The sequence below is a fragment of the Cottoperca gobio genome, chromosome 8, assembly GCF_900634415.1.
Source record: "Cottoperca gobio chromosome 8, fCotGob3.1, whole genome shotgun sequence".
Taxonomy (NCBI): Eukaryota; Metazoa; Chordata; class Actinopteri; order Perciformes; family Bovichtidae; genus Cottoperca; species Cottoperca gobio.
The window spans coordinates 13,906,170-13,919,999 of NC_041362.1; the positions used below are offsets into that span (position 1 = coordinate 13,906,170).

General features: G+C 42.4%; 1 protein-coding gene across 2 annotated transcripts in view; it reads right to left on the bottom strand.

Moving 5' to 3' along the window:
- The window catches only part of LOC115011986 (flocculation protein FLO11-like), a 13,708-nt gene extending 619 nt beyond the window's left edge, over positions 1 to 13,089 (bottom strand). The window contains exons 1-5 of one of the 2 annotated variants that reach the window (XM_029437337.1): positions 12,379 to 13,089; positions 11,216 to 11,383; positions 6,260 to 6,384; positions 2,943 to 5,859; positions 1 to 1,176 (exon numbers count right to left, since the gene is read on the bottom strand). The exon at positions 1 to 1,176 is cut by the window's left edge and continues 619 nt beyond it. In XM_029437337.1, the coding sequence (XP_029293197.1) occupies positions 733 to 1,176; positions 2,943 to 5,859; positions 6,260 to 6,384; positions 11,216 to 11,383; positions 12,379 to 12,834 (4,110 nt within the window). In that variant the 5' untranslated portion in view covers positions 12,835 to 13,089 and the 3' untranslated portion in view covers positions 1 to 732. Of the gene's footprint in view, positions 1,177 to 2,942; positions 5,860 to 6,259; positions 6,385 to 11,215; positions 11,384 to 12,378 lie in introns of those variants that run through there. The other variant, XM_029437338.1, reaches the window with a different exon arrangement.
- Between the last annotated feature and the right edge of the window lie 741 nt (positions 13,090 to 13,830).

Sequence of the window (13,830 nt, forward strand, 5' to 3'; positions counted from 1 at the left end):
AGTAAATACAGTATGTTCGCTTTTCATTAAACATGTGACAGTATTTCAAACTCTATTAATGTGCATTATGACATTTCTCTCAGTCGCTCATACTGCATATTGGAAGCGCAAAAACACGTCACCATCCCGAGACACCATCTACCACATTTGAAATCATTCTAAATGAAATGACAAAACAAGACAGGAAAAAAGAGGAAGTGGCAGTTTTATAATATTTCACAAAAAAATGTATCACAGAGAATTCAGGAAGCAACTGCTCTTGTTTTTGCTCGATCCACAGGGCAAGTGCAGTTGATCGAGGTCAAAGCTGCAGTGCTATCTAAAAGGGAAGTACCTGATGCTTTACATATGTTCATTCTCTTTGGTCATACAAACACAATTTAATATCCAAAATTTAACGTGAAAATAGTTTACAAACAACTCCATAGTTCGATATCTGAGGCCTTAAAGGGCATCTTCCATTTGACGAGACAGCAGCAGGCCAATACCACAAGTCATGGGTCAAAGTTGAAAGTTCAGACATTCCCTAAAAGCGTCAACAAGAAGTAACCCTAGGTAGAAAAAGGTGGCACAGAGCCAAGTCTTTGCGGTGAAAGCAGAACATCACAAAAACTAATCCCAGTATGATTGACAGTTGCAGACTAGCTGGTGCTCTTGGGTCCCTGTCCCGGGGAGCTGGCGCTGCCTCTCTTGCTCTGCGCTGGCAGCTTGCTCATCTTGTCCTTCAGGCCCTTAAGGTTGTACAGTCTGCTGAAACTGAAGCTGAATGGAGACCTTCCTTCTTCCTGCCACTGCGCTTCCCGCGGTGATACCGTCTCGTCCTGGAAGTGAGTATGGAGCTGCGCCTCTCTGTTCGAAGTGCGTGAAAAGAGAGGAGGACTGGGGTTTTGGATGTTGATCCTGCGACTGTCCAACGCTCGTTCTGCCCTGCTGGCTGTGGGAGATTTCGGCCTGCCTCTGCCTGGCATTCACTGGAGGAGGAGGTCTGAACGGCGACAAGGTATTATTCAAGAGCATCTTGCTTTCTGCCTGGTTCAGCTGACGGTCTCCCCTGGGACGAGGTCCCAAAGCCCAGTTGGGTGAGAGGGGTCGAGTGGGTCTGGGAGGTCGGAAGGAGAAGGATCCTCCACTCTCTTGCTTCTGTCCTCGCACAGTTTTGAGAGGAGAATGCAAAAGCTAAGGAAAGAGGAGAGAATGGAGATGAGAATAAATGTCTGTATAATGAGGTATCAATACATTTAATTAGGGTTTTTGTAACACTCATTGCTCATGTTGTATTCTATTAGTGTGCTGGCAAATTATCTCCAATGCAGTGCACTTCTTTTTCCACTCACAAATGCAGTGCTGAGTGACATAAAAGCTTTGTTGCAAATGAAAAAGAGAAGTACTTTTATTGTCACTCTTGTTAATATTACATGACAGCATGAAGATAAAACATGCCAGCAACACCTCCCTGAATTGAAAGGACTATTGTTAGATACAAAGCGTAGACTCAGGTCAGTGGTGAGTGAGTTAAACTACGGCAATGAATGTGAAACTATCAATCTTTTAGCGATTCATCAATATTGCATCGGTGTGAGCGTGTGCTTTGCTTCATTAATGAAGTATGTCACTTTAATTCACACACACTGTCGTGTGCTTCTTACTTAGTGACGCTCTGCTGGTGCATACTCAACAGAGCCACACACACACACACACACACACACACACACACACACACACACACACACACACACACACACACACACACACACACACACACACACACACACACACACACACACACACAGTATATTTAGCATGGTTATGGTTATTGGTTGGTTATTTGGATTAATACAGTGAAGTGAAAAGTATTATCAATAAGATTTCTAAGATTAGCTAATTAGAATAAAAGGTTGATTAGAGGGCAAGTACTCTTAATACTCTTATTCAATTTCTTGTTGCAACTAAGGTGAGAAGATTCATACCACTCATGTCCGCAGTTAGCTCATTTAGCTTAGCATAAAGATGGGAAGCGTGCTAATATAGCTAGCCTGGCTAGCCACGTTATATCTTCTTTGTTTAACCTGTACACAAACAACATTTTACGGTCTGTTCCCGACCAACACATTGGACCGCACATAGAACTAAGCTAGCTGTTCCCCCTGTTTCCTATGGTTCAGAAAATAAATGTATCAAACTTGTATGAGTGGCATCAAAATTCTCATCTAAAAATATTAATTCATGCAAGTAATCAACTGGGGACGTTTCATGATGATATCTATTAGTTATTCACCTGTAGTGTCTCCCCTTAACTAAGCTACCACAGTTGCTGATTTTATTACACATTTTCTATGAATATGCAAATTAGGCATAATTTGCATACATTTAGGATTAATAAATGTGAACATGCGTAAAGCCAGGTTCAAATTGTTTGATTATTTTGACCATTGATTAAAGTCAAAGGTTTTTACAGAGGGAATGTTTTTCTCTTCCATAAATCAGAAAATACTGTTAACAGCTATTAAAAAATATATACATATTCTTTTCTGTTTTTAGAGAATATATTATATTATACATTATATAAATCAGGCTATGAATAATAAACAAACAAACCGCTCTGTAAAAACCTTCAGAATATAGTGAGTGTGTGAGTGTTATTGAAGTGGACATTTCGATTTTTGTATTGTCTTACGTTAAACTACTTTCCTTACCACTTTTTATGAAATATAGTTGCACAGATGTACAGAATGTCCGCTCAAAAAGTGGGTAAACTGTGCTTACCCTTTATATCACTGATGAATGATGAACAGAATACTGCAATGTTGTTAAGAAATGTAAAAAATACAAATTATTTTGGTTAGATTAACCTGCACAGTAGCTTTAAAAGTTATTGTTGTGTGATGAGGAGAATTTCTTTACATTACAGAGATTGAACACATCTGCCGCCTTGCTATTCATACCTTCTGTCCGTCAGTCGACTGCGGCCTGTCTCTCCTCTCCTTCGTTGGTTGAAGGTCACCTGTGGGCGATCGCTTTGGCTCATTGGTTGATTCTCCTGGAGTCCCTCCTCCATCGTCCTGTCTCTCTGCTGCAAATTGGATTAGCAGCTTCTTTCTCTTCGGGGCTTGGGCCTCCTTGTTTTTGTCTTTTGTCTCTGTCAAATCTTTACCGTGTTTAAAATGGTTTGCTGTTCTCTTAGCTTCCTCGCTGGCTCTTCTCTCTGTCCCTTGGTAATCATCCTCTGTCCTCCCCTTTTCATCCTCTTCTCTCCCATTTTCGTCATTTGCCTTTTCCTCCCTCATTTCCCCCCATTTTTCAGACGAAGAGGAGACTCTAGCAGGCTCAGACAGAGTCTGTGTTTCACTGCTAGAGGTATTCCTGTATGTAATGCCTAATGTAGCAGCACAAGTGTTAGAATTGATGTATGCAGGACTGGTGGCATGAGGAGTATTTGTGTGTGCAAAGCTAACATGATCCTCTGTCGTCCCGTGTTTGCGGAGAACCACTCGCTCAAAAACTGGGTCGTGGAGAGGAGAGCCGCTACATTCGTAATACTCCTCTGACGCGGTGGAGAGAGCGGAGTCCGCTCTTGGTGTGACATACCCGTCTGGCGTGTGCGTTCGTGAGTCTGGGGTGGGCGTGCGTGAGTCTGAGGTGGGCGTGCGTGAGTCTGAGGTGGGCGTGCGTGGAAGAAATATGTCTGGAGTTGGAGTGCGTACGAGAGCTGTGAGTGACCGCGGTTCTCTCTCAGGCGTCCGCGAACGAAAGTCTGGTGTGTTTATTTCGGAGAGATGTAAGTGCAGGGGTCTTTCAGGTGTGTGTGTGCTTCCCCGTGCTTTAGAAATTGGTTCTTGAATGGTGTTGTGTGTGTTATGTTTCGAAGTATTTGGCAAACTGTCTGTGCGGAGTGCAGGTGGATAACCATGACTGAGTATGTCTGTGTGTGTGCTATCACTAGCACTGTCTTTGGATATGTGTGTGGCAGACACAGGAGTGTGTGTAGGCGCTTTTAACGAGTCCACAGACTCTAATGCATTGTTATCTTGTGGCGGTAACTCACTGTATGATATTCTCTGAGGTACATGTGCTCTTGCAAGGTATCTTTTGTGTTCTGTCACATTCTCACTTTTTTCATTTGGCAATTCAGAAACCTCACAGCCTGTTGGAACTCTTTTCGGGGCCTTTATATCCGCCTGTACTGTGGCTACACCGTCTATTGACATCAAAGCCTTGGGCTCGACAACTTTTGGAATTATTTCTTGAATAGTCACATTCTCGGCCTTTGGCGCATCAGCAATCACAACATCTGACTTTGCTTTGTTTCCCGTTTCCAATTGCATTCCTGCTTTCTCATGTCTTCCAACTGCTTCCCCATTCTTTGTTTCTTGGGAAGTCCCACTCTTTTTTTTCTTAGGAGATTCTCCAATATTTAATGTCTCCTTTGCATTTAACTGTGTCCCTGTCTTGCTTTCACGGTTGTTCTGCAGTTCTGGGACAGTCTTGGACACTTTTTCTGGCAATGTCTGCACCCCGGTTTCTACAGCAGGCTCATTGCGGACTACTAGTGACCCCTTGCTTGTCTCAGCCATCGGGACAACCCTGAACTCCGGCAGGTTCTGCCCATTGTCGGTGACATCACCCTTAAAAAACAGCTGGACAGTACGAGGTTTAGGTATGGGAGGGGTTGAGGTAAAAGATGGGGATGCTGAGGAAGAAGGAAGGGGAGGATTGAGAGTTGTAGAAGAAGAGGTAAGAGGAGGTGTAGAAAAAACATTCTGTGGCTGCGTGTGGGAATCTGTTTGTGGCAGTTTCGTCTTTGTTGGCGTGTACGGTTCTGTGTTTGAGTTTGTGTCAGCGGGACTACGCAGGTGTGAGGCTTGTCTACTGCACAACTCCAGGGCGTGCGTCCTGTACAAAGCAGCATGTTGTGTGTCTGAATTAGTTTCTGCCTCTTTTTTAGTGTTTGTTCCAGGGAGGGTGGTGACAGTTTGTGAGCTGTGTGAAGGCCTCCCAGTTTCAGGAGTGGATGCTTCGCTGCTGGATTGGACAGGTTTGTGTGAATTGAGGTGTGGTGTGCTGTTCTGGTTTGCATCTTGCTTCGTCGGTATATTCGAATGCTGTTTTGTCCCAGTGTTGAGAATCTTAGTAGTGTCCCCAGGCCCTGTTTGGAGTTGTGTCGACTGAGCTCTGCCTACCACCGACTCTTCGGCCTTGGTTTTATCTCGTGCTGGTTGGATTCGATTCATCTCCTTATGTTGAGCAGTAAAGTCTCTGGGCTTGGCGACATCTAGCAGGGTTTCCTGTGGCTTGCTGAATAGACTGCTAAACCTGATCGCTTGGCTGCTTTCATACATCTCAGATCTCTGTAGATGGGACTGATTTGGTTTTCTGGTATCACGAATGTTAATGAACCCAATTACGTCACTGGCGGGGTCAGGCTCTGGCCAGGTGGGCAGGTATGACATCATGCATGCTTTCTCTAGATCGATGAGTCCGGGGTGGAGGGGAGGAGCCTCCTGTATGGCTTCCTGACTAGCCCTCCTCCCCCTCCGCTTCTTAGTTCCTGGGTTCTTGGAGTCATCTGTATTTTGGGTCTCCTTGAGGCCAGCAGAAGGGGCGGTGCTGGGGTTGCCTAAAGCAGCAAGGGCATATTTGGGGCTGTACAGTTTCCTAGCCATATCAGCAGAAAGAGGGGCGACTGCAGCCGGCTGTCGGATGGGCTCCTGTTCAGGTTCAGGCTCTGTGGTGGCCTGCCGGAGGTCAACCGAGCTGGAGGTCGCGTAGAGGACTCGAAACAGCTTGTCGAAGGCCTCCACTGCCTGGCCTGTAATCACAGTGATGAGATTGTTGTCCAGCCGCGATGATGTCCAAGTGAAACTACAGGACATACAGCAACTATAAAGTTAAATACTTTTAAATACACCAAGACATTACACACATTACAAAACAAACACCTCTTAAATATATGTAGGTCAAGTAAACAGCAACTGAATCATGAAGACAACTACGGCTACAATTCGTACACAGCACAACTGATGTGCCTCATTTGTTTCTCTTGTGTATTAGATACATTTACAACATGTTGGTCTAGTATGTAGAGAATGCTACTGAATATTACCAGACACAGCGTTATCATTTTTCACATCACTCCACACTTAGCGAAACAAAGACAGGTGGGGCGCACAGAGGTAATCTGTTTCTTTCACCGTCTCTCTCTTTATCTCTTTCTCACAATCTCACTGACAAACACTCACACTCACACATCAAGTGAACCGACCTGTACGACCCAGAAAAGGCTTTGTCTCCATCGATAAACATGAATCTGTGTCCCATTCGCCCTCTGACCTTGGTGCAGGACCGAGTGTGGAACTCCTCTCCATCTGTGCAGCGTACACGAAGGTGCTGTAACACACGCACACACACAAAAAGAGGATAGATGTCATTTCTCCAGATTCAGAGCAAACTCTATAACCTGTGAGCTGCATGATGTAAGTGTGGCAAAACAATGACAGTGATGACTTCATCTTTTAATTGCAATGGCTCCTTGGCCACTTCCAACCCCCTACTTCCGGCGACCTTGCTCGGACCATACCTATCATCGAACTCTGCCTTCATTTTGATCTCAACTACACACTTGTAAAGTTTCATTACTGCATCTTATGGCGCTGACTAAATCTATTCACAGATAGACAGATTGTTGGACACATGAACACCTGGTAAAGTACTCAGAACCTTCTGGGGTTCTCCTTCTTTGGTAGTTCCCCATTTTTGCAATGATGACACACACACATCATGTGGAACCAGGATTTGGGTTTTTCCATGTGCACATCTAACCATATAAAATACAAGTCTTTACGTGTAACCCTCAAGTGTTTGATAGACATAGAGTATTTCTAAAATAAAAACCCAACAGCCATGTATCGTGTAGATCGTGTAGCTGTATAATGATATACATAGACAGTATTAACAGTAATGAATCGTCATTAAATCGGCAAATAGCTCCACTTTGCTGCTTAGCAATTACACATATCACATCAAAAGTAAGTACTATGATTAAATCTTACACAACCAGCAACACGAGGGTTAATTGCCATGGATTCCTGATTTAATCTCTGTCTTGTCTTGATTCCAGCGCTATCATCTCAGTCTTTGTTGGAACTTGTGTTTTGCTTATGTCTGAAAAAGCATGGCATGTATACTGTAAACCAGGGGTGGGGAACCTCCGGGCAGTATACGGCAGTATACAATTTTAAACGACATCGGCATCAGCATGAACGCAGCATGGTGAGTGTAAAACAGAGAAAGGTGGACGCAGAGTGTCGCACTTTCCAGGAGAAATGGACGAATGATGATTTCTTTGTGGAAGTAAAAGGCCAGTGTGCCTAGTTTGTGTGGACGTACTTGTGGTGATGAAAAATAATCTTGAGCGTCATTACTGCACGAAACATGCCAAACTGCATGAGCTGAAAGGACGAGTGCGTTTGGATAAAGTTACCGCTCTTCGGCGGAGTTTGGCCCAACAAGCAGCTCTCTGCAGAGTGTAACATACAAACATGGAGAGGTAGAGAGGTAGACCACCACACCAAGAACAGACTGTTCCACCACTGCTGTGCAAATATCACTGCCATGTGCAATATTCACTTTATTTTCTATCAACCTCTTGGTACTTATATTATTTTTTTATTCTATTTAATTATTGTGTACTGCCTTTTTACCTCATATGTTCTTTTGCTGTGACAAGATAAATATCCCCGTTGTGGGACTAATAAAGGATTGTTGATTTCTGATAAAACAGAAAGATACATGGATAAAAAGTTGCTTTTTTGCACAGCATAAAAGAAAAGTGAAATGAATGGGCTGTGTACTTTTGCAGAGGTTATGAGTTCAATGATTAGTATGGCCCTCAAAGGATGTTGTAAAAAAAAAATGGCCCTTGATAGGAAAAAGGTTCCCCATAGTGCTGTAAACAATACTTCAGTATTAGGCTTCTCTTGGATTTAAATCTGGTGTTCCTCAGGGCTCAGTTCTCAGTCCATTATGTGTGCACATGTAAACACAGCCACTCTGACAGGCCTACTTGTGTGACTGTATAGCTGTAAAGCAATATATTAAATGAGTGCTAACATTTAACTGACGTCATGATAATACATGGGTGGTACAGTGTATGTTGCTGTAGTCATAAAAGACCATAACAATGTTTCAGATAAGAGATTAGACATGAAAGGGACTTCGAGTTAAACACTTTCCCTCACTGTGACTCACATCTAGTTTCTTTAAGACAGACCTGCTTACCAACATCTGTACTGAATAAAAATACAAAAACTACATCCTAATTTGAGAGTAGAAATATGTAGCCTTTGGTATCCCACAAGTCATTGTTTATCCACAGTTGTTTATTGGAGTGTTCAGGTGGTCAGGAAATAACACGTGATGCAGATGTTTACAAGGTGGTTTATGTTGGTGATCATTCAATGGTACATCTAGCAGCCCCGCATGGTGTAAATAACAGGCCTTAAATATGGGGTTCATTTTGTCCGTTTAATGCAAAGAAATGTGGGATCACAAACCGTCCAACACAAACTGCAATACAAAATCACTATCAAAACCCAAAATATGGCAAAGGGCTACAATGTGAAATGCAAAGAAATGTGATTGCATCTAAAGTCACAGCTTCAGCGTGGTACATGTCCAGCTCTTTGTCCAGTAAGATGATTGAGATCTCTTTATTGGTGATAAACTAGAACATTTTGACTTAACACTACCATTAGTTTGTTTATTGTGAGTTTAGATTCAAACCATCTCCTTTAGGTCGTCTGAAAGACACAACTTAATGAGCCATGTCTATCTGAGGGGACCGGTCCCGAACTGGGATACAGCCAAAGAATTATATAACCAGTCCTGATGCAGCAGATTATTCCTGGTGTGGCTTGTCTCACAGTAGAAGCACTCCTCCCTCCTCTGGTCCCACCCTTAACGCTCTCTTTTCCTCACTACATTCCTTTGGCTAACTGATTCCATAAAATCAGCAATTTGCATTTCTCTGTGTATTTAGCTCTCTACACAGAAGATGATGTGTGCTTGAACTGTCCTAGAAAGAATGTCATGTGAAAATGTAACCACCAAACAAGTTTAGATGTGCAATGCATACAGAGCTCTCCACAACACCCAAACTAACTGAGACACTGTGCATTTCTTTCTATCACATGTTCTGGGATGCCACAGTGGATTCTGTCAGAGACTTACGCTGAAGGGTACAGGACCATTTAAAGGGCAGGTCCCAGCACAGACACAGTATATGACCGAGATATGGATACATGACATAGTTGCGCTCCGAGCATGCCAGCTGTCAAACACATCTCACTGAGCTGTTGACAGACAAATCATTGTGAGAAAGTGACTGACACAGCGGCTTAAAAGAAATCTGTTTCGAATAATGATATTCACTTTGACTACAATCGTGTATTTCTGCAACAATTCTGAAGTGTACCATGCCTGAGCGGCACAGCTGTGCTACGCTACAGAATAGAAAATAGAAAATGATAAAGGAAAGCTGTGCCACATGCGGTGTTTCCTAATGCATAGCCGTTTATTCCATGAACCAGGGAGGTCTGTAATCAAACATTTGACTCATTTATATGTAGGCCTGAGGCTAAATGTGCACTGTGCAGCTGTATTGCTGTGGGCACACTGTACTTGGATTTGGGACATGCCTAAGAAAACAAGTAAAAACAACAAAATGTAAGACATTTAAAAAAAAAAAAAGCAAGCAAGTTGCCATGAGATTAAAACAATAGAACAGAAATCCTGCTGAGTTAAAACAACCTCCTGAGTAATTTGTTCCATTGTAACTGTCAAATGATTATGTTTTGAAATCACAAACTGCCACATGAGTCTGTGAAAATGTCTGCTGTTTTGCTTATAATCTAGATACAGATGGTACTTGGAGTCAGTCAAGCTGTTACTGCCTTTGCATTTCACTTTAGTTCCTCCAAGGCATATACTGGCAGAGGGAGTGTGTGTGTGTGTGTGTGTGTGTGTGTGTGTGTGTGTGTGTGTGTGTGTGTGTATGTGTGTGTATGTGTGTGTGTGTGTGTATGTGTGTTTCATTGTTTCAATTCTTCCTGCCAAATACTGATCTATAGCACTGTATACCTCAACAGTAAATATCACTTTGAACATAAGTAGTTTAGCACATTGAAAGCCTTTGTGGAAAATGTCTAACCCTCTTGTACTGTATGTTTAAATATCTAAATGATCCCTCTTTAGAAAGGACTAACAACGCAGCAATTGTGTGACTCACAATTGCCAAAAATTGCCCTTCTAGATGCCAACCATTAAAGGCTTATCATCTACAGAGATGTTCATATAGGCTGACTTGGCAGCTTGATAAAACGATTTTAGTCTCAACAGAACAATTCCCTGAAGATAGTTGCCATCTTCCCTGTAACTAACTTTTACATGCCACAACATGACCAAAATATGTTTTCTAATTGGTGTGCTCATTGTAGCCGGCCAATTATGGAATGAAACAAACACCCAAGGTAGACACAACGAGGTAAAAGATTAATCTAGAGTACAGTGCCAGCTGGGAGGGTTTGTTGGTTGTTGTTTGAGCTCTGGTGTGTGTGCGTGTGCTTGTGCGTGTGTGTGTGTGTGCGCGAGAGAGAGAAAAGAAGAAAGAGATGGCATGTGCTTTCACTTATCCACACATAACAAAAACCTCTTGACTTCAATTGCTTGTCTTGTTTTCAGAAGACACTATGCACTTGTGTTCTACATCAGATGTATTTCCGTCTCAAAAGGAAGTTTTTGCATTTTCTGCATTTCCGAATATCTGGAAATTCCCCTCCACTTTCCAAAAGGTCAAAGATTCCTTCTTAGTGAAACATTTACTCACTCTGAAACTGCAACTATGGCATTTTATCCTTTACTCAATTAATAATGAACTTGAACAAATGGCGATATTGGTTGGTCAGTCTGTCCAGCAGTTTGGTCGAGAGCAAAATTTATCCAGATTGCCATGAAAACCACAGAGGATGAATGTTAATGATTTTAGCCATCGGGTCACAATGTTCTCTTGTGCAAAAGATACATAAAAATCGAACTATAAAATTGCCATCAATTTTACGGAGCACAGATTGACTTCCCAGATGGATGATTGTAGATTTGTTTTAACTTTAAGTACAACAAGCCTTCATCTTTGACGCTAAACATCAGACCGGTGCTGACTCACCTTTAGGTGTCCGGCATGCATGTGGGCCCTCTGACACATGGACCGGAAATGAGGTAGTGTTGAGCGTTCCAACAGGATGTAGACCGAAACCTTCCTCTTGAATCCAGCATCAAGCAAATCCCTGAAGATGTCAACATCAGTGAACACATCCATCACCACTGCTATTACCTGGAGACAAACACAAGCAACCTGCATCACAAACTCATGCAATACTTATGCAAACATACATGGTTTATGCATGCAAGTCAGGCAATACTTGCACACACTGTATACCAACGCACTACAAGCTTTAGGCGTCACTGTGAGCATACTTAAAACATTACACAATGTTAACTCTTTTCTGCCAAGACAAATATGATTCAAGTTGCTTCACAGGTTGATATAATCATACAAATTGTCTTGTGAAATAGACAATTCTGAAGGCAATAATTAAGGGAAGTTATGCATGTTCTCCTAGTTCTCCAATGATATGATCTTTTTATCCTGTCAGAAGCTCTTCAGGAAAATGCCCATAGGATGTTTCAGTCAAGTAACAAATGCAAGTAATAAAAATAAAACATTAAACGTGTGCCTTTGTATGAGTCAGCTCAAAAATGCCCATGATCATGCAAATATCCTATATAACAAACATGTTGGTGCATGTTACAGTGTGCAGCACTTCTTTTAGTCCCTGATAAAGCAGCGTAATGAAGTTGCCCTTTACTCTCGATTGTCTCATGTGGTCATCAGTCTGTACTCTGAACTCATGGCTGCTTATGCTAACTTTATGTCAAAGTTACAGTTAATCTATTGAATGGGTACAGTAGGTCAGAGAAATTATTGGAAACTAACATCCGAGACATACATTGATCCACAAGCAACACAGGAAAGCACAGAGATACAGTTGCACATATCGACTATATGTATATACTATAGATCTTGTACTAGGAAGACGGAAGTAAACAGAAATTCATATTTTCAAACAAATATTTCAAATAGCAAATAGGGAAAACGCCCTGCCTTTACTTTATATGTTTAATTGGAGGTTATTTTGTATGGCTTCATGTGGATTGAGTTAACTTTAGGTTACATAGTGTAATTTAATTCAAAAGTGAAAATGATGGCTTAAACAGACAGGACAATGCTAACATATACCTATGCTGTCTAATATTGGTCTAACATACCTTTTGCGCCTGCGCAATCATTTTTCTGACAACCTCTTTGATGTGCGCCTGATTAATCTCCAGGGGTGGCTGCGTGTACACTGTAGTGCGCGTGACCCCCCGGTAAGAAGCGCAGTCCGGCCAGCCCAGGTCCATCTGCGGGATGGACCTGTCCGACAACTCGGGCCAGTAGTGCAGTGACAGCGGGGTCTCGTCGTCTTCGGCATCCTCCGGGAAGATTTCCGTGCCCGGGTCATAGGGTTCCAGCGTCTCGGCGAAAGCTTCCAACTCCAGGTCTGATAAGAAGCCGCGCAGCTCACGAGCCCCCAGGTACTTAACAAACGCATCGCGACCATCCCGCAGGAAAGCCTCGAGCGCGAGCCGCTGGTCTTCGCTGTACAAAAACTCCGGTTTAGACTCGGTCGTCCGCAGGTTCACGTGATTATCGTCCAGGCACTGTAACTGAGACAGAGCCATGTCTCGAGCACAAAAGCAAACACAACTAAAACTTTAAAAATCCCCCAAGTGCCACGGCTCAGTTCCTATTCTAAACATCTTGAGGTAAAACAAAAAAAAGCTGGTTAAAAGTAAGTGTTGAACTTGCTCCTCTGGTTTAAACAGCTGAGCAGTTTGGCTCCAAACTTGTTACACATTACTTCATGTACTTCACCGGCCAGAGAGAGAGCGACAGAGAGAGTGAGCGACATACCGCCGACGGCACCGCCCGACAGGTGTGACCCTGACAGGCAAAACACACACCCACACAGAGAAACATGCGCACCTTTTGTCACGTGACGTCTACGTCTTTTTGTACAACGTGTCTCTGTGTGTTAGAAACAGATTTACCGGCATGTGAGTTTGACTGAATAATGAAAATGATTAACGAGGACAATTCCTTCCTTTTCAAAAAGCTCATTGAATCATTAGAGTGTCAGTTCTCCGTAGAGATGAGATATCGCCTGAAAACCATCAGCAGATCATAGATAACTGTGCAAAGCCGTTCTACCTGTTCTGTCATGTTTCTTAACGCTCCTACCAGGATAATCATTTTTAAAAAAGATTAAAATGTAGCCTATAATTACTTTATTGAAAAAGCCAAGAACAAGATGAAGTAATTGTAATGAGACTAATGGAATCTGAAACCATTAACTGGAGGGAACAGACCGCATACTTTTCATTTTCTTAAAAATAAGCATACGAAAGAACAGTGTCTTAAACCAAACACTATTACCAAGGGAATCATGTCATGTAGAAACCGAAGAGCACTCAATGCGTCTCATACCAGGTAAGCGCTTTAGCTAAATTCCCAGAATTGATAATACTAAGAAGATAATTATAGTTAAATTCACGCAACTCAAATACAAAGCAATGAAACAAGTCTTCTCAAGAATCAAACAAAACACATAGCCTCTAGGTTATAAGACCTATTTGAATAAACCTTATTTGAAGCTTAAATTACTTCAAATTGACCTT